Raw genomic sequence first — 26365 nt, 5'->3', positions numbered from 1 at the left:
GCCCCTGGGTGGCTCAGTCGGTTAAGGGACCGACTTTGGCTCAGGTCATTCTGTCATGGTTTGTGAGCTCGAGATCCATGTCGGGCTCTGCACTGACAGCTCAGAGCCTGGAGCCTGCTTTGGATTCTGTCTCCCTCTCTCTCTGCTCCACCCCTGCTTGCACTCTGTCTCTCCGTCTCTCTCACAAATAAACACATTTTTAAAAATTAATAAAAGGAAGGAAATCCTGGGATGCCTGGATGGCTCAATTGGTTAAGCATCTGACTCTTGACTTTGGCTCAGGTCATGATGTCACGGTTTGTGAATTTGGGCCCCATGTCAGAGTGCTGCATTAGCAGCATGGAGTGTGCTTGGGATTCTCTCTCTCTCTGCCCCTCCTCCACTCTCTCTCTTTCTCTCAAAATAAATAAAGTTGATATATTAAAAAAATGAAGATGGTGAACTGTATGTGTATTTTACCACAATTTTAAAAAGTAGTTTAAAAGCCTATTAAGTATGTGCCAAGTGTCAGGCATTATTGGGATTTCTCTCTCTATATTGAATGGGGACTCCCAAATGTAGGGTGACGATCAGGTGGGAGCCGGTGGTGTGGGCGGCGAAAGGATTCAGCCAAGGCAGAACAAAGGAGATAGCAGTTTATTGAATACATTGCAGGGGAGCGGTGGGCAGGACCGCAGAGGAGAGGCCATCTGCAATGAGGCAGTGGGAGGGGGCTGTTTCTAAGGGGAGAAGATGAGGAGGTATGGGGATGTATGAATTTTCCCTATTATGGTAACTAAGCCTGGTTGTAAGTAGCCCATTGGTCAATTAGGGCTTGTGAATATTTTGAGGTGGGGCACCTGGTGGGTCTGTCTCCATTCAGCCTAGTGGTCACTGTGGGCTCTCTTCCCTTGTTCAACATTCCGTTGCTCAAGCCTGTCGCCCATAAGTGGCCTCTACAGTAACACCTGGCACAAGGGGAGATGATGTGAGTTAAAAGGAAGGTGGCCCCTGTCTTCCCTTATGGAACGTGCGGACTGGTAGGGGAAAACATGTCAAATGGAGAATGGCATTAATGAGCACAAGTGTGGCTGGAGCACATGCTATGATTGGTACCTGGAGAACTTACAGTCGGGGAACTTGACCTCATTAGGGAGGCCAGGCCAAGAGCCAAGGTGAGCAGGACGAATGTGCAGAGCATGAGCAAAGGCAGCAAGAAGACCAATGTGTCAGAGAGCAGAGGGTGAGAGAATGTGTGTTGTACGAAGAGGGTGGTGAAGACCCAAGGGGCCAGACTGCACAGCCTTATGGGCCAGAGTGAGGAAGTTTGTCTTTCTTCCTGAGCAGAGTGGGATGCCACTGAGAGTGTTGAGTGAGGGTGGGGAGGTAGAAGAGTAGGTTTGGGTTTGAAAAGGTCTGAAGGAACATGTTTTCTTAGAAGGAAAAATCTTAACAAATGTTCACAGTTGTATCTCAACTATCCATGTGGAAAACTTGAGCGACTCTGTTTCTCAGGGCCCTTGTGCTAGGCCCTGCCCTGATGTTTGCAGAGACATCACAGAGACCCACATCCCATAAGTCCAAACAGTTGCAGGTTATAATTAAGCTAACAAACTATTATCACTATGTTCTATCCTCTGACCGTGGCAAACATGTCTTTAAAATGTCAAAAAAGATGTGTACAACTATGGTTTTTATGTGACTAAGTGTTAGCAAAGTTCCAGAGGATGAATTTGTCTGTAATTGCATTGTCTGGTAGTCTGTTGGGCCAATGAGATATGGATGAGTAGTAAAGATATAATTAATCATTTACGACGCCACAATTTTTTTTGCTGCCATTATGGAAAAATCCGTATATTTTAATTAAGGTTTTCATATAATTTGCGCTCTTTTGACAGAAATACTGAGTCAGACAACTTCTTTTTTTTGCAACAGCTTTGTTAAAATATAATTTGAGTACGGCACAACTCACCCATTTGAAGTTACAACTTGGCTTGAATCATTTTAGTTCTGAGATAGCTTCTCATAAATCTTCAATTTGAAGAAACTTTGCCCTGCTGGGGGCATATTGACATGAATTGTTACAAAATTCTTAAAACAATACTGAGATTTGAAAATGAATCATGGGTATAATATAACATGACTTGTTCCAAACATGGTAATGGGAACTCCTACAATAAATTATCTTTTTTTAAGCTATAATTGACCCGTAACATTATATTAGTTTCAGGTACAATAAATTATCACAGAAAATGTTAGAAAATATTTTCATTGCATCATATCCATCTTTATCACTTACACTGTAACTGTCATTGTCTTGTGAAGCATTATCTCAATCTAATGTTAATGTGGAGTCCTGGTTGAGGTACCTGGGTGGCTGAGTTGGTTAATCGTCCTACTTCAGCTCTGGTCATGATCTCAAAATTTGTGAGTTCAAGCCTCACATCAGGCTCTCCATTCACAGCATAGAGCCTACTTGGGATTCTCTCTCTCTGCCCCTCACACTTACACTTTCTCTCTCTGAAATAAATAAACTTAAAATTTTTTTAAAATGTGGAGTCCTGGCATCTTATGTCCCACATGTTATGCCTGGACGTCTCAGAGCAGCAGGAATGGTTTGATCCTGTAAACTGATCCTCTGCTGCCACATGCAGGTGTTATGAGTTTGGAGGAGCCCCTGAACTACAAGTTGGAATAGGAGGAGGAGCCAGAATACAGTCACTTGGCACAACCGGGGATGGTGCTGGATTGTGCAAGGATCACTTGTGCTCACGTATCTGAAAGGCAGGAACTGACGAGTGAATAAGACTTTGATCCTGTTGCTGAGGTCCTCCCCGCGCACTGATGCAGCCTCCATCACCACTGCTGCTGTATTAGCGGTAGTGAAACCCTTAAACGTTTGGGGCTTTCAGACACAGTTGCCAGTTATCAGAAGGAACTTAGGAAAAGGGATGTAGGGGAGCAGTTTCCTGGGGCCTAAACAGTGCTGGTTATAAGAGCTGATGGTTAGAATTACTCTAAGGAACAGAGACACTCACGTACCCTTAAGTGTGTGTGTGCGTGCGCGCATGTGCACGCGCGCTCGCACGTGTGAGAGGGAGGGAGAGAAGGAGTGGGAGCACAGGGTACAGAATATGGACTCCTCTGCCTAGGGTCAGGATACTGACACCATATTACTGGCAAGATACTGGCAGGCCCCTTCCAAGTTGACCCAATCAACCCCGTTCATCACGATACAGACCAACACAGCCAGGAGGTCCCCTCTTTCCTAGCATGTTCCTTTTAAAGACTGCTGACTGCATTTTCCCCTTGTGTTGTCTTACCAGGAACTGGTGAAAGTGGCAAAAGCACCTTTATCAAGCAAATGAGAATCATCCATGGGTCTGGCTACAGCGATGAAGACAGGAAGGGGTTCACGAAGTTAGTTTACCAAAACATATTCACCGCCATGCAATCCATGATCAGAGCCATGGACACCCTGAGGATACAGTACGTGTGTGAGCAGAATAAGGTAAGTGCCACAGGGGTGTTGGCCCTATTTGTGGAGGCATGCGTTCCTTCTCTAGAGAGCATGTACATCTTTTGACAAAAAGATTTACAGAGTGCTTTGGTTTCAGAGACCAAAGAAGATCTGGGGCCCAAACTCCAGAGGAGTGTGACGAACTTAGTTAGCTCTGTAGTCTTGTCTTCTGCAGGAGTTCTCTCATGGGGGTACTGTGGTGCTCCCCAGTGCGCTGGGATTCAGAAATGTGGGCATTAACATTGCTTTTTTCAGGTGCTGAGAAAAGGTAACCCATTAATTTCTTCATTGGCACAGTGGAGATCGTGGGCTTGTAATGGCCAACTTTCCCAGAATTCCCAGTCATGGGAAGTAGGGTCATAAATGACCTGCAGACCACTGAGAGCAATTGGTGGGTTTTCTTTCTTTATTTTAGGAGCTAGGTAATGGTTGAGGAGAGTGATACTTATGTCCCAACTAGCAATGGGCTCTCATAAAGTACTAGTTTCAAGCTGGCTTTACTTTTGCTATCACCACTGGTTATTTAAGATATAATTATGTTTAAAGTCATAGGAAAATAAGATAACCAGGAATGTGGAAGGACAAGGCAAATAAAATTGTATATGGTATACTGGAATGCAAATCTATTGCTAAATACTATATCTGAGTTCATTAAGAAAATAGAGAGGAAATAGTTTATTTAAAATAGTTGATACTGAGGGAGACACCAAGGTGGCTCAGGCAGTTAAGTGTCCAACTCTTGATCTCAGTTCAGGTCTTGATCTAAGGTCATGATTTCCAGGCCCAGGTTGGGCTCCATACTGGGTATGAAGCCTACTTAAATGAAATGAAATGAAATAAATTAATACCAAGATACAACATGACATGATAAAGGAATATTCTAAGATGAGTCTTTTGTGGGTCTACTAAAAAGAATTTAGCTGCTACAATGCCAGCATTGCATAGGCTTTAGGATGGACCCCAACAACAACTTTATCACAAACTTGTAGCACCTACATTCATGTATATTTTATACATGATATACGAAGAGTTTCAGAACAATGAATCTAAATTTTTATCACTCAGTGACCAAGTTACATAGGAACATAGCATGCACCCAAGTTTTGACTTGACTTTACATGATGTCTGCAACCTCATGTCTTTACCACCATTTCCTTGCACTTTTGAAGAAATGAAGGAATGGATCTTGCTTCAACCTTCAAGAACGTTGTGCTGAAAAATGTGTGTATGTGGGGGTGGGGTGGAGAATTAGCCTTTAGTGTATCTGGTGCCAAGCAGTGTAAGAGGTTACACACTGAGCCATTGGAAGCTTCTAGAGGTGACTGTGATGATTCCATGATACACTGGTTTTGTATCTGATTGAAAGTGTAGAATTATTTTTTAATCGCTTATCCAGTTGACTCTTGAACAACGCAGGTTTAAACAGCGCAAGTCCGTATACATGGAGATATTTTCAATAAATACAGTACAGTACTATAAATGTATTTTCTCCTATGATTTTCCTCACATTTCCTCTAGCTTCTTTCCTGTAAGAATACAGAGTATAACACATCTAACCTACAAAATATGTGTTCATCAACTGCTTATGTTATCAGTAAGGCTTCTGGTCAATAGCAGTCTGTTAGTAGTTAAGTTTTGGGGAAGTCAAAAGTTATAGGCACGTTTTTGACTGTTTAGGGGTAGATGTCCCAACTCTGATGCCATTCAAGGATCCACTGTACCAGGGATTTGGAAAATGAGGCCACCTGTGGAAATTTAGGATTATTTCAAAAAAGAAGTAAGTCAGGAACATCCTTGTGAAGATTTTAGTTAATCCCTTTGCCTTTGTTGGAAAATGCATTTTGTTTCTCGTTCATAGTGGGGTGATGGGGGGAAGCCTGGAATTTAAGGGATGGACTTGTAAACAGGTCTACTGGGAAGGAAAAACTCAAGTGTAAGTTCATTCTATTTACCTTGGCGACATGTGTTTTTAAAACCCAATCAGGTTGAAAATCAGCGTCTCTGGGTTTTGGTTTTGTGTCGTTTTCCCTCAAGGTCTTCCAGAAGTACTAAGGGTTTATGTTTTAAGCAAAAACATTTTTATGGGGTTTGGCATTCGACCACTTCCTCTTTCTCTCTCGGTCTTAATTCTTCTTCATAAGGCCGTGTCCACTTGACCACTAATCTGCATTAGGTTCCCAGGGCTGCTGTAACAAAGTACCTCAAACAGGATGGCTTAAAACAGAAATACATTCTCTCCTGGTTCTGGAGGCTACAAGTCTGAAGTCGTCATTGATTGGTTCCACCTGGAGGCTCTGAGGAAACATTTGTTTCAGGCTTCTCTCCTAGCTTTGGGCGGTGCTGGATATCCTCGGAACCCTTTGGGCTTGTAAACATGGCGTTGCAGTCCCTGCCTGTCCTCACACAGGGTTCTCCCCTGTGTGAATCTGTTCTCATGGCGTTCTCCTTTTTGTGTCCAAATTTCCCTTTTCTTCTAAGAACACCAGTCATTGGATTAGGGCCCACCCTCATCCCAAGTAGGATCAGAACTTGATGACACCTACAAAGATTTCCGAATAAAGTTGCTTTCTGAGAAGTTTGGGATTTGCCTGAATTTCAAGGGGATATTATTCAACCCAGTACAGTCTGCCCTCTGCGCCCCACCCCCCATTCATGTTAGTCCCATATGCAAAATATATTCGTCCTGTTCCAATACCCTCCAAAGTGAACCCATTCCAGCATGAACTTAAAATCTTGAATCTAATCGCAACCTCAACTGAAAAGGTTTCAAATCTCATCATTTAAATCCTCTAAATGAGGTGAGGCTCTGGATGTGGTCTATGCTGGGGCCAAATTCCTCTCCTATCTCCTTTTCATTTGCTGCATCTGGCTCCCTTCTCAATGCCTTCTTTCTATTTCAAGTACCTACATTTATGCTTCATAAACTTCCTCTTATCCCTCAAACAAATGCCTGGGATGAATCACAGGCTTTACAAAGAGGCATAAGATTGAGTAGAAACAACACTGGTGGTTCGTTCCCAAAAATCTGGGCTCTATTCATGGCTCCCCTGTGGGTCTGGGGCAGAAGTCAGCAGTCTTTCTGTAAAGGGCCAGAAAGTAAATATTTTTGGCTTTCAGGGCTATATAGTCTCTTTCCTGCTCTGCTGTTGTGCAAAATCACCCATAGGAGAGGTGTCAACAAATGAGTAGACTCATTGGAAGCTCTATTTGCAAAATGTAAATGCTATTCTTAACCCATGGGCCATACAAAAACAGGCCACAAGTGGATTTCATCCACACTCTGTGGTTCTCCACACCCAGTCTTAGGGGAAGCCATATAACCTCCCTGGTTTTGCACTTCCCCAAATGTTAAATGTGGACAACACATGCTGTTTCTACATCATAAGCCAACATGAGCAAAAAGAAGTGCTTTACAAATGAAATGGCACTACAGAAATACAATACAGAAATATTATTGGGGCAGTGTCAAAAACCAAAAGTGGACTCATTATTTCTTCTATTTGTTTAGGTCATTTTCATCCCTTCATTGTTTTTCAGATAATTTTTTTCTGTGGGCTAATCCTGATTCCAAATGAGAAACTGTAACAAAGTACCATCCTCAGATCACAAAATGATAAAATGATGAGTGTTCATAGTATTAAATAATAACTTAAAGAAGCATGGGGTCACCTGGGTGGCTCAGTCAATTAAGCATCTGACTTCAGCTCAGGTCATGATTTCACAGTTTCATGGTTTCCAGGCCCGCATGTGGCTCTGGAATTCTTGTGGTTCAGAGCCAGCTTGGGATTCTCTGTTTGCCTCTCTCTCTACCCCTCCCCCACTCTCACTGTCGCTGTCTCTAAATAAAACTTAAAGCACAGTACACGTTTTCTCTACCAAGCCTTGCGTCACTTGAAACAAAGAATTAATTAGGAGGGAGATGAATAAAACCTTAAGTAACTTTTAGTTTTACAAACATGCACTCCTTTCCTCACTTCTTATTATGGACTATTTAATTACATTTTCTTGGTTTTTTTTTCAGAGGTGGAAGCACTTTCTTAAATGTAGAAGAGAAGTAACTCATTTTAGAGGGTCTTATGTTAAATGTTAGTGATTTTATTGCTCAGCTAGGTTGTTAAAAATCTTTGCCTATTTATTTGACAGTCTCCTTAGGAAAGGAAATTTATCAGAAATTTAGTTGAGCTTTTGGTTTTTAGCCAACATGGTTTTTCAATTAAGATATGTAGCCTGGGGGTGCCTGAGTGGTTCAGTCGGTTAAGCGGCCAACTTCGGCTCACATCATGATCTCACGGTTCGTAGGTTCGAGCCCCATGTCAGGCTCTGTGCTGACCACTATGAGCCTGGAGCCTGCTTCGGATTCTGTGTCTCCCTCTCTCTCTGCCCCTCCCCTGCTCATGCTCTGTCTCTCTCTGTCTCTCAATAATGAATACATGTTAAAAAAAAAAAAAAAAGATATATAGCCTGGAAGATTATTTTCTTATACCTCGCCTTTTATTTTTTTAAAGAAATGATGCACAGGTGTTTCTCACTGTTGGTAAGCCTTAACTTTCATGAATGTCTCTCAGGAGTGTCATATGAGTCCAGAGTAGAATTTATGGCTTCTTGAATAAACACTGCTCAATGGCAGGGCTCCCAAATTGGAGTCTGCTTCTAATTCATGTTTACTAGTGATGATTTCACTGAAGTCCGAAGGGCTTCATATTTTTTTTTTTTTGCTGTTTGTAGTGTGTCCAACTTGGGACATTCTCATTCTAGGCCTGTCCTGCAGTGAAGAAATGCATTGCTTTTTATCCTTCTAAAGGTTCTGCAGAATCTGCATGGATGACACAGATTGAGCGTTTCCCAAGGGGAAAGGAGAACTCTGTCTGGCTTCTCAAAACCCTTTTTGCTCTATAGTCACTGGTCCCTGGAGAAAAGAGTAAGGTCTTCAGGATCTTCGGCAGCTGACTCCCGCTTCTACTCTGCCTTCCTGCTTATGGGAGTTCATCACAACACTGGGGTCACCTCATATTTGCATGTCATTATGCACAGATAATTGCAAGGGCTCATCACAAAACAAAAACAACATCTTAAAAAGGAGAGTTAATAATTAAGCAACAAGAGGTCTGTTTTGCCTGCCATCCGCTCTGAGAACCTAATTGAGGTCTGAAATTCCCTTCAGAAAGCATCTTACTGTTGCATCGGTTACTTTTGCTGAATTCCAAGGTTCAGCTGAGAAGATGGGCTTGGCCCATCCTGTCAACCACAGCTGAATGGCAGAGCTGGGAGCAGGGGAGGGGTGTTGAATTTCCTGACAAGACCTCTGCTAGTTTGCTTTGAAGGTCTGCGGGTCCTGCATTTGGGTGGCAGGATGACTTTGTCACTGGTTCCTTGCAGTGTCTTGAGTTTGGGCATCCACATCCCCCTCTCCTAACTTCTAGGTTTCTCAGGATGTTGGAAACAGTCTTTCTCAGTCTTGGCTGTACCTTGGAATCCCCTTGGGGGGAGGGGGTTGCTGCTGGGGTACCACCCCCAGAGAGTCAGAACTGAGTGTTCTTGGAATGTGGCAACTTAAAAAAATTTTTTTTTAATGTTTATTTATTCTCGAGGGAGAGAGAGAATGTGAGTGGGGGAGGGGCAGAGAGAAAGGGAGTCACAGAATCTGAAGGAGGCTCCAACTCTGAGCTGTCAGCGCAAAGCCCTACGCAGGGCTTGAACTCATGAGCTGTGAGGTCATGACCTGTGCTGAGGTCGAACACCCAACCAACTGAGCCACCCAGGCACCCCTAGATGGACTTTTAGAAGCTTCCGCAGTGCTTCTGATTAGGCAGCCACAATTGAGAACCGCTCCTCTAAGTACCTTAACATTATTTGAGGTGTTCATTCTGGGTTCTTGTTTCCTGTCAACCTTTCCAGAATGGGGAGGGAGAATTCTGGTAATCTGTTCCATGGAATGACCCAGTTAATCTCTACCCAAAGGTAAATCGAATGGCCAGCCCTGAGGATGTTTATTTTGTTCAGCTGAGCTGGGCTGCCTTGATGAGTTTTGTGATGGTGGCATCTCCGGGTGACATATTTTATTTCAGGGCAGGCTCTGTGTTTGTTTGCTTTGAATTTTGCAGGGGCCTAGCACTACCTCATACTGGGATCTTCCAGGGGTGAGAAGAAGGAGCTGTATCTTAATCTCCGGAGGTTCTCTCACCAGTGCTTTCTTATTCTCTGTTTCCTGTTATTACAAAGAAATGATCATTTCTTTTTTGATCAATAAAGAATCAGGGATGATGGTTAGGTTGGTACTATGCCCAAGGTATAGATGCCATTTGTAGTAAAAAATACCTTGCAATGTTGTAAGTGGAGATATTACACTAGGAAATTAAGTGGTTAAATCTTTTTACTCATCATTAATAAGATACTTGTATTTATTGACATGGTAATTCACCAGGTATACAACTGAAATATCAAATATCCTGCTTCAGGGGAGCCTGGGTGGCTCAGTTGGTTGAGCATCCAACTCTTGCTTTCAGCTCAGGTCATGATCTGACAGTTCATGGGATCGAGCCCCACATCAGGCTCTGCTCTGACAGCATGGAGCCTGCTTGGGATTCTTTCTCTTAGCTCTCTCTCTGTCCCTCCCCCACTCACATGCATGCTCCTGCATGCGCGCTCTCTCTCTCTCTCTCTGAATAAACAAAAAAAAATCCAACTTCACATTAAAGCAGTGAAGTGTAGTATTTATGGGTCAGGGTCACAGGACATTACATTTTGTATATAACTCTTCCAGCTTAACTTTATTCTCAGAAGGCAAAGGGATGAAGTTCCAGAAGGATCTATTAAAGACTCATGTGAGGAAGTCAGGCACAGTCAAATGAAAATGGTAAATTCATGTCACTTTTTTTATAGAAGAGTTTCTCAGAGCTTGAAGTATTTTAAGACCCTCTTAATTTCTAATTTTTAAAACATCTGTTTAAATATATTTTTCAGTCCCACTTCCTCATCCAGTTTGAAAAGTCAGCTTCTGCATGAGCTTCTGGGAACAGGGAGGCCTATGTTCAGATTTTGGCTGCAGCCCAGGGTTGCTGGTTCTCTGGCAAATGTGAAATTCGGCCTCTTTCTTTCTTTGTCCATTGGATATTAAAAATCGTGTGGTACATTTTTCTTCTTACTAAGAACTTGGAGTTCTAGCTAGTGTCACAACAACAAGAAACTCTCCACCAAAATCCTGGGCTGGAGTTTTTCCATTTATGCCAATAGTTCTCTGATTAATCAATGTTGACTTTAGTGTGAAAATTGCTATCATCAGAACTTGAAATGTTAAGAGTTTGGAAAAGAAGAAAGAATAAGATGGAGTAAGAACTGGGTTTCTCCTTCATCACCATCAAGGGGACCACCCTCCCCTCACCCCCTCCACCACAACACCCCCCCACCCTCCCGCCTACCCCACAACTACCCATTCAACCTGGATTGGAAGATGAGGAATGTTTGGAGCCAATGAAGAGTGATGAGATTGATTTGACCATTGAAATAATCATTCCTTCCCCTACCTCAAGGCAAGATGTGAATCTACCACAATGCTTCCCAAGCAATGCTTCTTAAAATCTCGTGGAAAGGGTAAACGTCAACAAAGTTACAATCCCCAAAACGAATGTGATCATCAGTCGATTTGAACGTCATCCGTCTGATGTATGTGAAACATTTTCCTGGAGTCTTTTGAGTTGCATCCAACTTTGTTGTCATTCTAAAATATAAAGGGGAACTTGTGAAACACCCTCATGATCAAACTCTTTAATAAAATCTAGAATGATCTTCGGTGATGCTACATCCACATTTTCTGATGTTAGAGGTGACTGGTGTGATGGTGGTGCCCTCAGACCTGCCTTCTCTGAACGCCCAGTTACCCCACTGATGAATGAATGCCATAAACATGTGCCAAGGCATATATTCCCGCCGCCCAAGGTTTTTTATTGGAGTCCTGCCAAGGGAGGCATGTTCATCTGGTATTTTTGAATTTAGACATAGATTTTCTTACTAACTGGTTAATAAACTCCTCATATTATCCGAGGCAAAACATTCTAGAAAGCTGCTTCTCTTTATTAAAAGTTTTTGTTGGGGGGAGGGGGCCTCAAACGGTATACAGTAATGAATCCAACAGAAACAAATTGTTAAAAGGTTTTGTGTGTGTGCGCGCACGTGTGCCTGCAGGTGCATAGCTGTGTTTAGCAATAAACCTACCTTTAAAGTAAAAGCCATGTTCCTTGGAAGCCAGAAGAGTTGCCTTTGTTTTTTTCATTGACACTTCTTTTTGGAAGCTCAGAAGTTTTGAGGCAGCTTTGAGACATTGCATATCATGTGCTTGCTCTTGATTTTTGACACCTAAAACTCTGTTGGGTTTAGTTAAAAATGATCTAGAGTAATGTAAGATAGCTTCATGCCATTACTATTACTTTGTGTTTTGCCTAAATCAAATCCTAAAATATTTGGGCACTTTGATTAGAAGTAAATATGTGGTGCATTTAACTTGGCCATGTACAGGGTCTGGTTAGGAAATTGTTTGCTTTTTTGTGTGAGTGTATAATTAAGGTTAGAGGACTTAAAAAAAAAATTAGAGAAACCAACTTCGAGTTTTTTAAATCACTCAAATAATTGAGGTGGCTTTAGTTGCAAAAAGGTTGAAGATGATAAGAATGATGCTGATTATATTTTAAGTGCCTCTGAGTTTCCTCCCTTCCTTTTATACTGGCTGAATGATGGTATGTGTGGGAGACCATTGTGGTTGAGCAGTGGCTCCCCCTTTGCCCCAGGGACCAGAACTTCTGCCCTGTCCCTTTGTATCTGTGCTTTGTGTTGACATGGAATGCCTTTCCTGTTGAGTCTTCCCTGTTGAGTTGTGGGGAGGCTTCACTTGAGGGTTTATTATCACCGTGATCGTTATGATTTGGATTAGTTGGGGTGTAGAGTCCTAACAATGTTAATAATTACCCCAAACAAAAAAGTCTTTCTTTCCAAGGTCAGGTTAGCTCTTGGTGTACTGGAATGAGACAATAGCTGACATAAAGTTGAATTCCTGCCCTGCCTGTCATTTACATCCTTAATAGCTTTGGGCACATCACCAAAGCTGTGTTTTTCTTTTTTTCCTCAGCTGAGGGCAGTGTTGGCTCCTACTGATAATACATAATATATGGGTAACCTACCTTCAAAAGCAAAAAATCCTATTCTGCTAGGTCTTCAACATGTTACTTTTTTCACCAAAATTAAAAAAAAAAACACTTTTATTCTTATTTCTTTTATTCTTACTCTTATTACTAACTTCCTGGTTAATGAGACTCTACATCAAAGTGTAATTATTTTTGAGGTATAATTAACATTCAGTGTTATATTAGTTTCAGGTATACAGTATGTTTCTGTACATTACTCAGTGCTCATCAAGGTAAACGGGAGTTGGTTAAGCATCAGACTCTTGATTTGGGTTCAGATCACGATCTCACAATTTCATGAGTTCAAGCCCTATGTCTGGCTCTGTGCTGACAGTGCTCTAGAGATGCAGATTAGTGCAGCCAGTGTGAAAAACAGTATGGAGATTCCTCAAAAAGTTAAAAATAGAATTACCATATGGTCCAGTAATTCCACTACTGGGTATTTACCCAAAGAAAATGTAACACTGATTTGAAAGGATACATGCACCCCTATGTTTATTGCAGCGTTATTTATAAGAGCCAAGATATGGAATCCTGCTTGGGATTCTCTCCGTTTCCCTCTTTCTCTCCCCTTCCCCTGCACACACTGTCTCTGTCTCTCTCAAAATAAATAAATTTAAAAAAAGGGAAATGTATGTATTTTTAATCCCCTTTATTTCACCCATCCCTGCCCCACCCCTGCCACCTCCCCTCTGGCAACCACCAGTTTATTCTCTGTGTTTGAGTCTGTTTTTCTTTGTTCATTTATTTTGTTAAATTCCACATAAGAGAAAAATCATAAGGTATTTGTCTTTTGCTGAATGACTTATTTCATTTAACATTATACCCTGTAGGTTGTCCATGTTGTTGCAAATGGCAACGTTGATTCTTTTTAATGGCTGAGTAATATTCTCGGGGGTGTGTGTGTGTGTGTGTGTGTGTGTGTGTGTGCGTGTGTGCGTGCGCGCACACATGACATCTTACACATTCATCTATTAGTGGACACTCCGGTTGCTTCCCTATCTTGGCTCTTATAAATAACGCTGCAATAAACATAGGGGTGCATGTATCCTTTCAAATCAGTGTTTTATTTTCTTTAGGTTAACTACCCAGTAGTGGAATTACTAGATCATATGGTAGTTCTATTTTTAATTTTTTGAGGAATCTCCATCCTGTTATTCGCAGTGGCTGTGCTAGTCTGCATCTTCACCAACAATACATAAATGTTCCTTTTTCTCTACATCCTCAACAACACTTGTTATTTCTTGTGTGTGTGTGTGTGTGTGTGTGTGTGTGTGTTTAATTTTAGCTATTCTGAAATCTTGGTTTTGATTTGCATTTCCCTTGATGGTTAGTGATGTTGGGCATCTTTTCCCCTGTGTGTTGACCCCTGTGTGTATGTCTTGTTTAGAAATATGTCTCTTCTGGTCCTCTGGCCATTTTTAAATAGAAGTATTTGGGGTTTCCTTGGCGTTGAGTTGTATTAGTTCTTTATATATTTTGGGCATTAGCCCCTTATCAGATACATCATTTAAGAATATCTTCTCCTATTCAGTAAGCTGCCTTTTTGTTTTGTTGACGTTTTCTTTGCTGTGTAAAAGCCTTTTATTTTGATATAGTTCCAGTGGCTTAATATTTGTTTCCCTTGCCAGAGGAGACATATCTAGAAAACTGTTAAAATGGCTGATGTCAAAGAGATGACTGCCTACATTTTTTTTCTAGGACTTCTATGGTTTCCGGCCTCACATATAGGTCTTTAATCCATTTTGAGCTTATTTTTGTGTAGGGTGTTAGAAAGTGGTCCAGTTTTTTTTTTTTTTTCCACAATAGCTATTCAGTTTTCTCAGTCATTTGAAGAGACCAGACTGTCTTTTCCCCGTTGTACATTCTTCCCTTCTTTGTCATAGATTAATTGACCACATAAGCATGGGTATATTTCTGGGGTCTCTGTTCTGTTCACTTGATCTATGTGTCTTTCATGGTGTCTGTATCATACTGTTTTGATTACTGTAGCTTTGTAGTATATCTTGAAATCTAGGATTTTGACACCTCCAGCTTTGTTTTTTTTTTAAGATTGCTTTGGCTATTTGGGGTCCTTTGTGGTTCCATACAAATTATAGGATTACTTGTTCTAGTTCTGTGGAAAATGTTGGTATTTTGATAGGGATAACATTAAATCTGTACATTGCTTTGGATAGTTTGGACATTTTAATAGTATTTATTCTTTCAATCCATGAGCATGAGATGTCTTTCCATTTGTGTCATCTTCAATTTCTTTCATCGGTGTTTTATAGTTTTCAGAGTACAGGTCTTTTACCTCCTTGGTTAAGTTTAGTCCTAGGTATGTTACTGGTTTTGTGCAATTCTAAATGGGATTGTTTTCTTAATTTGTCTTTCTGCTACTTCTAATATTATTGGTGTATAGAAATGCAACAGATTTCTCTATATTAATTTTGTGTCCTGCAACTTTACTGAATTCATTTATCAGTTTTAGTAGTTTTTTGGTGGAGCCTATAGGATTTTGTGTATATAGTATCATGTCTTCTGCAAATAGTTCTTCCTTGCCAATTTGGATTCATTTTATTTCTTTTCCTTGTCTGGTTGCTATGGCTAGAACTTCCAATACTATGTTGAATAAAAGTGGCGAGAGTGGACATTCTTGTCTTGTTCCTAACCTTAGGGGAAAAGCTCTCAATTTTTTACCATTGAGTATGATCTTAGCTGTAGGTTTTTTATCTTTGGCCTTTTATTATGTTGAAATATGTTCCCTCTAACCCTACATTATTGAACGTTTTATCATGAATGGATGTTGTACTTTGTCAAATGCTTTTTTGCATCTATTAAGATGATCATATGGTTTTTAACCTTTTCCCTGTTAATATGCCCTATTGTGTCGATAGATTTGTGAATATTGTACCATTCTTGCATCCCTGGAATAAATCCCACTTGATCATGGTGATGATTTTTTTAAATGTATTATTGGATTTTGTTTGCTAGTGTTTTATTGAGGATTTTTATACCTGTGTTCATCAGAGACATTGATCTGTAGTTTTCCCTTTTTTGTAGTATCTTTATTTAGTATTGGTATTGGGGTAATGCAAATAATAGGATGAACTTGAAAGCTTTCCTTCCTCTTCTGTTTTTTGGAATAGTTTGAGAATAATATTAACTTTTCTTTAAATGTTTGGTGGAATTTACCTATGAAGCCATCTGGTCCTGGACTTCTGTTAGGAGTTTTTTGATATCTGATTCAATTTTATCCCTAGGAATAACTCTGTTCAAATTTTTCTATTCCTGATTCAGTTTTGGAAGGTTAGTTGTTTTTAGAAATTTATTCATTTCTTCTAACTGGTCCAATTTGTTAGTATATTACATTTTATAATACTCTCTTATAATATTTTGTATTTCTGTGGTGTTGCTTCTCATTTCTCCTTCATTTGTTTTTATTTGCATCCTCACTGAATACAGTGTCAACATAGCCTGTTTTATTTCATATAATATAGGAGTTTTTTTCAGATACAATAAAAATTACCAGAAAGATACATATACCAGCCTTGAAATAAGGAAATCCATGTTCCAGAATGTGTGTGGTTTGCAGATAGGTTCTCACTGCCTTCCTGAGGATAATACCAAGTTTTACATTTTTAGTCCTTATTTTTGAAGGAAGGAAATGAATGAATGGCCCTCCTTCCTGCATATGCTGGCATCCACATATCCCGCAGCTCTCACGTATTACCATGAGAACATCTGTTGGCAAGAACATGCCTCACATAAATTGTGGGTCAGATAGGCAGAAGGATGAGGCAGAATTCATGAAATACCTTTTAAGTTGCTCGATTCCTTAAAAAAAAAAAATAATAAAGTTTTCTTGTAATGACAAGCTTAAAGGATTGGAGAAAGAATCTTCCCTAACAAGTGATGCTGTTTCTGGTGACTTCTTCACTCCCTTACTCAATGAGAAAAGTCCAGGCTGGACCAGGCAGCTGGCTGGTTCTGGTTGTCCAAATGTCTGAGTCTCCCCAGACAATGGGCTTTGTTTTAAGGGAAACCAAGAGCTTATCCTTTTGAATTATGCTCTCCAACTTTTCATCTGTAAGGGACAGGTCATCATTACAGCAGCTGGAGAGCTTTGCTTTTATTTTTTCTATTTGGCTAGAAATGACCCTAGTCACTATTGCCCTCCCTTAATTTCGTTATGGAAAAGTGCTTGCGATAGTTTTGCTTCCTTCCTTCCGGGTATTTCTGCCACTCAATGTTAATGTGAATAGCTGATAATGCCTACTTGTCCCTTCCACCCAGGGAACTCAGAGCAAGGACCCAACTCCCAGCAGGAGTAGGCACCTGATGCATATTTTTTTTATGAGGTAAATGAATGGCACCAGCTAAAAATACTCTTCCAGTGAAAGTTGGGCCCAAGAGAAGAGCAAATGGACAACTCGTTTAGAATCCTAGGTTTTCAAAGATTTAATGGTCTCTGTTTCCCTTGAAGTACAGTCCCCTGAGTGAAGGTTTCCCAGTGGCCTTTAAGTCCTCAGTGATTCCGCCACATTCCCAGGGCATGTGCCGCATGCCTTGATGAGTGCATGTCTCTGTCCCCATGGTGTGAGGCTGTTACAGGGCTGTCTCTCCCCGCTCACTCTGAGCTCCTCAGAGGCAATGCTGCGTTCATGTCTGTTTCCTCCAGCTCTCAAAAATGGTGCCAAAACAAAACAAAAAACTGCTTTTTAAAATTCCACGTGGATGACATCAGAAATTTCAACTACATCATAGTTGTAGTGTTTAAAAAAATGCACCCATTAAAACAGACCAGACTTTGTTTAAAATTTTTTTTAATGTTTGGGGCTCTTGGGTGGATCAGTCAGTTGGGTGTCCAACTTCGGCTCGTCATGATCTCACTGCTCATGGGTTCGAGCCCCACATCGGGCTCTGTGCTGACAGCTCAGAGCCTGGAGCCTGCTTTGGATTCTGTGTCTCCCCCTCTATCTTCCCCTCCCATGCTTGTGCTATGTCTCTCTCTGTCTCTCAATAATGAATAAATGTTTAAAAAAATGTTTATTGATTTTTGAGAGAGCACAAGCAGGGGAGGGGCAGAGAGAGAGAGGGAGACACAGGCTCCAGGCTCTGAGCTGTCAGCACAGAACCCGACAGTGGGACTCGAACTCACAAACTGTGAGATCATGACCCGAGTGCTGAAGTTAGATGCTTAACCAACTGAGCCACCTGGGCCTCCCAGACCAGACTGTTACTTATTTTTTTAAACTAGCATTATGGCTGTTGATGGCAGCAACATGTCTGCTGCTCTGATGCTTGCTCATTCAGGCCCAATCACAGTGACCTCCTCTCTTTAGGGCTGGTATGGACGACGGTCCTTCAAGTCCTAGACTTGACACACACTCTTCGCGCCACTCTACCTTTCTCTCCTTGCCTGGCCGTCTTTCTTGTCTTCGTCCAGAATGGAAGCTTCATGAAGGCCCGTGATGGTGTCTGTCTGTATGTGCCTCGGTAGCTCCGGTGTCTGACTAGGATGCTGGCCAATTGCCAAAACCCTATCTACTAATTCTTATAGCAAAGGAATCTGATTTTTTAATAAGCCCATGCAGGTGATGTTAGGGTAACATTTTGGCCTTTCCTGAACTTGACTCTGATACTTTACCGCCTTATCGGTCTTCCCTAATCGACTGTGGTTTCCTGCGTATCCCATGCCAATTTTTGCCAATTTTTTCCACCTGTTGGCACATCTTGACAGCAATTCCCTCTATGCTCATAAATAGATAACTTCATTTAGGCATCTTCAATAAGCCATCCGGTACTGTATCCAACTTTGGCAACCTCCCTCTTGCAGAATTCTCCCTTGGGTTAGGCACTCTTTCCAGTGTACCTATAATACCTTACATTTACCATACTACATTACACTTCTTTAATTATGCATCTCTTCTGCTTCAGACTAAGGATTCTTTGAGATTGGGAATCATGTTCTGTTCATCTCTGCATCCCTTTTGGGCTCATTAATTGTGGAGTGATGTTAAAACCTTGTGTGAAGATAATACAAACTCAGTACTTGGTTAGAGGTTTGTCCAAGGACTGATACCCACAATTTCCCAGAGGATGACTGGACTGTTCTTTGCTCTGACTCATTTTTGCCTCCTTGGCTTTAGGATCGTGATACTGGGCAAAAATGAAACTGAGAGTCTATGTGGTCATGTTTTTCTTTCCCAAAGAAATATTTGGCATTTGGAAATGTTGCTTCTGAATTGCATGATAATCAAGAAGCCTTGCATAGTCATAGGACTCAATAATCCAGTGTAGGAAGCTTGGGATTGGCCAGTGCAGCTCTTGAAATGTGTTTGGTGAACTGCAGATGTACTCTGCCTGTGAAAGTTAGGCCAGTGGCAATGACTCTTTTCAAGCTGACTCACCAGGCGGCTGTTTTGGAATCCAACGGGTCCAAAACACAGTGCCATAGAGAAGGATGGCTTGCTTATGAGCTAGAAGAGAGACTCCGTAAATCACATCCTTTTCACCAACCAAGTTCTAAAGTAACTGAGAAATAAGACAAAGAAGTAAGGCTTACGGTGATTACAATATCGTGTATTAGTGCCAAAGCTGCGAATAGAGAATGTGGCCCATGAAGGAATCGTGTGAGCTTTCTACTCCTGACCCCAGAATGTGGTAGATTCACCCATGAAGTCATCATTAGTTCTGGAAGACCCCAGGCTTCACCCCCAAGGCAGGTCTCTAACAGCACAGAAGAGAGGAAAGGGCAGGTGTTAGGAGTAGGACTCAACTCCCATGCCTCCACAGGGAGAGTGTTGAATGTGTCACCTGTGCCATCACACTTATCACAGGCCATTTCCTCTCCTGCTCGGTGGCTCCTTCTGGGTGGGGGCTGTATATGCTTTTGGGTGCCAAAACATATATGAATCTCTGCCAGGTTTTACTGAGAATGTGTCATTCTATCCTAAACAGTTCTTCAGTGTGGGTACTATCAGTTGCTGCATTTTGGAGATATGGAAACGGAGGTTTATTGGGGTTAAATAATTGCCCCAACATTGCCCAGGTATTACATATCAGAGCTGGAAACTGAACCCAGGTGACTTTACTTCCCAGGTAAAGTGGGTAACCACAATGCTTCATGCCTCTCTACAGGTAATAGAAGGCCATGTCCAGTGGGAGGTCTTGGGTAATCATTTAAAGCTTTGATTATGAAAGCAATAAAGGATATGAGCGGAGGGTTCTCTGTCTCAAAATCTCTATTCCTGGCCACTTTCATTAATTTTCATTCTTCCTGGCTGGGATCCAACTAGCTCACACAACTGTCAGTATTATCTCTACCAATATTTACACGAAGGGGTCATGCAATTAAAAAACGGAAATATCAGGATTAGAGCATGCACTGAATGAAGTTTGAGGATTGAAGAGCTTACTTAAGTGGATTTGGAACAGCTGCATGGAGAATATTTAAAAATTTTCTTGTTAACTTAGAGGAGAGTCATAAACAAGCCAGAGATGACTTCAAATTTATTTTGAAAATGGAGAGAATCAGAGCATGACATTGACCCTTGAACCAGTGCTGGAGAGTCAGGAAGGATCAAATAAAACCTGGAGAATATGTTCTGATAGTAGTGTAAATGGGACTCATTTTAACTTTGGGGTTCTGCCTGGATTATATCTCAAGTACGGTATTAACTTGCCCCACCCTCAGTCTGTTCAGACTCTCAGACCTGCTCCTGAGTTGGGTTTACTTTAGGTGGAAAAAACATACGAGGAAAAAGAAGAGGGACGTGGACACGATTTCTCCCCTTCCCCCAGAAAAGCAAACACGTTTTGCACCTCCAAGTTCTCTGTCTTACTGAGAATGGTCTCTGATGCCCAGCACCTTTCAATGAACTGGTGGGTGGGACCCATATGAACAGTGTGTCTTCATTTTGTGTGCCACCTTAAGAACACTTTGATGTTCTTGGAGTTTAAAAGTAAAGTCTGTTCGGGGGAGAAAAGCAAGAATTGGGGTTGTGCCTCTGTGGCTGGTTAGCAGGATAACTTGGGTACGTTCCCGGCTCTTGCTGAACCCGCTTCCTTGTTTGTAAAATGAGGGAACTAGACTACATTATCATTAAGTTCCACACTCTGGAGGAATAGAGGACGTGTCTTAGAGTCGGAGATTAGCAAAATGTAGACATTCTGGCATTTCATAAGATTACGGTCATTTTGGGAAGAAGGTTCTTTTACCCTTCTTTCCCTCTTGCCTTAAAAAATAAACTACAGGGGCGCCTGGGTGGCGCAGTCGGTTAAGCGTCCGACTTCAGCCAGGTCACGATCTCGCGGTCCATGAGTTCGAGCCCCGCGTCAGGCTCTGGGCTGATGGCTCAGAGCCTGGAGCCTGTTTCCGATTCTGTGTCTCCCTCTCTCTCTGCCCCTCCCCCGTTCATGCTCTGTCTCTCTCTGTCCCAAAAATAAATAAACGTTGAAAAAAAAAAAAATGAACTACATGGGTTTGGGTCCTGCGTCGGGCTCTGTGCTGACAGCTCGGAGCCTGGAGCCTACTTAGGATTCTGTGTGTGTCTCTCTCCCTAACCCTCCTCTGCTTGTGCTCTGTGTCTCTCTGTCTCAAAAATAAATAATAAACATTAAAAAAAATTTTTTTAATGAACTAAATTTTTTGAGATGAGAAAATGTCATGTGCCCTGTGATTTAGGGGCCTGAGATTGAGCACTACTGGGCAGCTCTACTATGGAGACAGTTTGGCCCCTCCCCTACTTTGGTTAGTTCTGAGGGCATCTCCCTTTCTCCAAGAGCTGGATTGCTTCATCATTTATCACATAATGTTAGAATCTTAGAATCTCCAGACAAGATGCCTCCTTACTCTTTTCCCCTTTCTCTCTGTGGACGCTTTCCAACCTAACTCCCTACACATCTGTTAAGGGAGCTGCCTCCTAATTATATCCTAGGAGCTTGATATAGAATAGACCAAAGGGAGCATTCCATCTCTGTCTCCCTGGATGTCCCAGGGGCTTCTTAGGTCATAGATGGAGATTTGCTCCTTGGTGAGATGCCCAGAGGCCACAGACTGGGAACCAAACCTTAAATGTACAATAGGACCCATCTGAGGGAAGTGTGATTTGGCATAAGGGCCATGGAATGTTTCCACCATGTTTATGCTGATATGTATAAATGTGATTAAAGATTTTTGGTCAACATTAAAATAATGTGCTTACGCCTTTTGGGATGAGCACTGGGTTTTGTATGGAAACCAATTTGACAATAAACTTCATATATTGAAAGAATAAATAAATAAGGTGCTCACGGGATGCCTGGGTGGCTCAGTTGGTTGAGCATCTGACTCTCGATTTTGGCTCAGGTCATGATTCTAGGGACGTGGGATCACACTCAGCACAGAACCTGCTTAAGATTCTCTCTCCCTCTGCCCTTCTCCCTCACTTGCGTTCTGTCTCTAAAATAAAAAAAAATAAATAAGACGCTCATTCCATGTAAAGTTCTGTGAAGAGAAGCCCTAAAATGTCACCTCAATAAGAATATATTCAAAGGGAGATTCATCCTGAGTTCTGCTTAAGAAGTATGATCATAGAGTCATAGAATTTCACAGCTTGATGGGACCCTCAAGTACCTTCTAAGTCAACCCAGATTTTTTCAAGGTCAGAGAACCAAGGACTAAAGAGGTTAAATAATGTGTCTAAGGCAAGTTACAAGGACTAAAGAGAGTCTCAGTAGGGTTCTGTTTCTTGTCAATCTAGCCTGGGACTAAACATGAGTCTTAAAGTGAGTTTCCAAGGCAGCTGGTAATTTTCCATAAAGTATTTCTTCTTCCTCTTTTTAAAAATATTCTAGGCCTCAAAAAGTTAAACATAGAATAGTCCTCTGATCCAGCAATTCTACTTCTGGGTATGCATCCAAAAGATTTGGAGGTAGGGACCCAAACAGATACTTATATGCTCATGTTCATAACATTATTTACAATAGTCAAAAGGCAAGAATAACCCTCATGTTTATCAACAGATGAATGGTTAAATAAAACGTGGTATGTACATATGATAAAATGTTACCCAGCCTTAAAAAGGAATGACCCTTGCTGGGGCACCTGGGTGGCTCAGTCGGTAAAGCGTCTGACTTCGGCTCAGGTCATGATCTCACAGTTCGTGGGTTCGAGCCCGCATCGGGCTCTGTGCTGACAGCTCAGAGCCTGGAGCCTGCTTCGGATTGTGTGTCTCCCTCTCTCTCTGTTCCTCCCCCGCTCACGCTCTGTCTCTCTCTCTCTCTCCTTCAAAAATAAATAAAAACATTAAAAAGAAATTTAAAAAGGAATGACCCATGCTACTGAGTGGTTGAACCTGGAAGACCTTATGCCAAGTGAAATAAGTCAGACACAAAAGGGCAAATACTGTATGATTCCGCTTACATGAGGTGCCTAGAGTGGTCAGATTCATAGAGACAAAGTAGAATGGTGGTTGCTGGAGCCTTGGGGGAGAGGGGGTAGGGACTTACTGTTTAATAGGTATGGAGTTTTAGTTTGCAAATTGAATATGTGTGGAGACGGGAGGTGGTGACAGTTGTCCAATAATATACTTAATACCACTAAACTGTACATTGAAAAATGGTTAAGATGGTAAATTGCATGTATATTTTAGCACTTTAAAATACCCTCTTATTAGATTGTTTATTTTTACTTCAATGAATTGTCATAATTGCTACTATTGATGCAAGAAATAGGCCACTGGTAGCCCCTTCATATGCCTCTCCTTGTCCCTCATTGTTCTTTGAGTGTTTTGGGTTTGTTTGTTTGTTTGTTTGATTTGCTCCTTGGCACAAGAGATTTCTGGTCAACTCTGACTTTCTGTATCCCAGTCTTGCACACAGCTCTTTCTCCAAGGAGACCAGGTTCCATTTACAGGGAATTGTAGTCATAACGCAAGATCTGGATGCTAGGTGTGACTCACTGCTACTTGGTTATCATGTGCTTCTCCCCGTTTCAGTGGACAGAGCTAGGAAAACAAACATATAGTCACATATACACATGTCCACACACACAATCATATGCACATATGTGCTTATACACACACTTAAAAATATATACAGACTTGTTAACCATTAATCTCCAGTTTACATGCAACACCACATTTTCCCCCACTGCACGGCAATCCATATTCATTGCTCTTCTCCAGTAGTGACAGCTCTTGTTCCCAAAAATACCAACACATTTACTCATTTGCTCCATCCTTCAGTAAACAACATAATTTTTGATGTGCTGCACCAATACCACAAATCATTTTAAAAACTAAATAAAATTCACATCTCCTGATTCTCAGTATTGCTGTGTGCATTTTCTGGACCTGTTTTCTTTTTTTCTTAATGCAGGAGGTGGGTGGGAGTGTGATAATGGCGGTATTGGTAGTGATGACAACAGAGAATAAAAGAAAGAGGAAGAAAGGGGGGGGGGTAGGTGGGGAAGAGAGAAGGAGAGAGGGAGGGGTAGGTTGGGAGGAGAGAGGGTGGGGGCAAAAGAGGGAGAATGAGGCAGAGCTTTTTCAACATTTAACACTCTCACGTGACTAAAGGCCCTAAATAAGGGTGAGGTGTGTAAGAGGTAAGGATTGGGAAGAGAAGAGTCAAAAGAAGCATTTAAAAAGAAAAGAATCTGGTTTTCTGACTTTTGGAACACACGCTTTGTTTACTTCAACAAAAACTAATATGTAATAATACAGTGAAAATAGAGCAAAAGACAGCTGTTTTTTATGAATTACTGATAAGGTTTTATCCTGTTTGGGGAGGTTCAGTTGCTGTACTTGGCTTTGATGGTGACATTTTCTCGGACGTGGCATTTGATCCCAGCACACAAGCTCTACATGGTTGTTCTTAAAATGAGGAATTGATTTATTTTAAAAAGGTTCCCCTGCCTTTGGAAGAGAACCAAGTATCTCTTTCAAGTTGGGGAAATGACTTCCTTTGGAGACCTAACCTCTTTCTCACCCCAGGCAGCCACTTGGCCTTTTGAATTAGGAATTGGCTAAGCATACTGAAACGAGGGGTTCTTTTTCTCCACTAACTCCCGAACAAGCTGTTTTCCCTGCTATGAAGAATCCTGATTCCTATGAGAAAGGGTGATAGAAAAACAAAGACACTCTGGAGCAAGTGTCCCAAGACCTAGTTTAAAAAAAAATTTTTTTTAATGTTTATTTTTAAGACAGAGACAGAGTGTGAGCTGGGGAAGGGGCAAAGAGAGGGAGACACAGAATCCGAAGCAGGCTCCAGGCTCCGAGCTGTCAGCACAGAGCCTGATGCAGGGCTGGAACTCACAAGCCACGAGATCATGACCTGAGCGAGAGTAGGATGCTTAACCGACGGAGCCACCCCGGTGCCCCCCAAGACATAGTGTTTAGTTACCACCTGAGACTGACTAGCTGGGAGACTTGAGGCCCCTCAAGATCAGAGCTTCAGCGCTTCAACTGTGACGTGGGGAGAAAACCTGCTGTGGCTTTCCTTTCATTTAGATTTTGTGCCCTGTACACTTTCCAGAAAAAGATTTCAGGTGAACTTTAAAGAAATGACACAAGTCTAACGACTCTGGTAATGTCAAGAGTAAGATGAAGATGATTAGTAAATTAGGAGGCAGGTGGAAGAAATATTCATGACACTAGAAACCCAAACTACAAGCAGCTGCTGCAGATGTGAGCACAAACTTTGCTGTTCCATATGTGGACCACTAGCCCTGTGTGGCCAGTGAGTCCTTCAGCTGTGGTTAGGTTGAAGCAGGATGTGTGCGAAGTAAAAAATACACACTGGGTTTCAAAAACCTGGTACACGTACAGGCGGTTATCATAACAATTTTTTACACTGTTTATATGTTGAAATGATGTTTTGGATATATTAAGCTTAAACATATTTTATTAAAATTAATTTTTCTTATTTCTTTTTATATATTTTTGTACAATGTTTTTTAACGTTTATTCATTTTTGAGAGGCAGAGAGAGACAGAGTATTAGCAGGGAAGGGGCAGAGAGGGAGACACAGAATCTGAAACAGGCTCCGGGCTCTGAGCTGTCAGCACAGAGCCTGACGCGGGGCTTGAATTCACGAACTGCGAGATCATGACCTGAGCCCAAGTCGGATGCTCAACCAACTGAGCCACCCAGGCACCCCTTGTACAATTTTTAATGTTTATTTTTTTGAGAGAGAGAGACCGACAGAGTGCAAGCAGGGGAGGGGCAGAGAGAGAGGGAGACACAGAATCCAAAGCAGGCTCCAGGCTCTGAGCTCTCAACACAGAGCCCGATGCTCGGCTCAAACCCACAAACCGTGAGATCGTGATCTGAGCTGAAGTTGGATGCCTAACTGACCAAGCCAACCAGGCACCCCTCTTTTTATATTTTTAATGGCTACTAGAAAATTTTAAATTTCAGGAGAGATGGTAACATCACATGTTTTCTAAACATCTCATTATATTTCTCTTAGTGCTGGTCTCACCTGTTTTCATCCAAGGCCAAGGGAAAAAAAAAGAGTTTGTTTTGTCAGCCTGCCATACATTCATCGTTGAGCTGTGAGCTTAAAGGTTTTGTATAAAAATTTGCCAAAATGATGGTGTCTTGCTATAACTATAGTCCTTTCTCCCTATTGGAAAATCTGTGTCACATAGGGAAATTTCTTACTAGCAAACAGTCTGTGGCATAAAATCTGCTAATTTGTTCCTCAGCAGTCATTCATTCATTCA

At 41.6% G+C, this 26365-nt stretch overlaps 1 protein-coding gene across 2 annotated transcripts in view; it reads left to right on the top strand.

The window, feature by feature from the left end:
* Positions 1 to 26365, top strand: part of GNA14 (G protein subunit alpha 14) — a 204318-nt gene that overhangs the window by 110501 nt on the left and 67452 nt on the right. For both annotated transcript variants that reach the window (XM_086685041.1, XM_086685040.1), the window contains exon 2: positions 3306 to 3490. In XM_086685041.1, coding sequence (XP_086541167.1) covers positions 3306 to 3490 — 185 coding nt within the window. The remainder of the gene's footprint in view (positions 1 to 3305; positions 3491 to 26365) is intronic.

Source organism: Puma concolor, chromosome D4 (assembly GCF_028749965.1).
Source record: "Puma concolor isolate L17-30 chromosome D4, mPumCon1.1.hap2, whole genome shotgun sequence".
Classification (NCBI taxonomy): domain Eukaryota; kingdom Metazoa; phylum Chordata; class Mammalia; order Carnivora; family Felidae; genus Puma; species Puma concolor.
The sequence above is the reverse complement of the archived record's forward strand: the minus strand, read 5'-3'. Positions and strand labels throughout refer to the sequence as shown.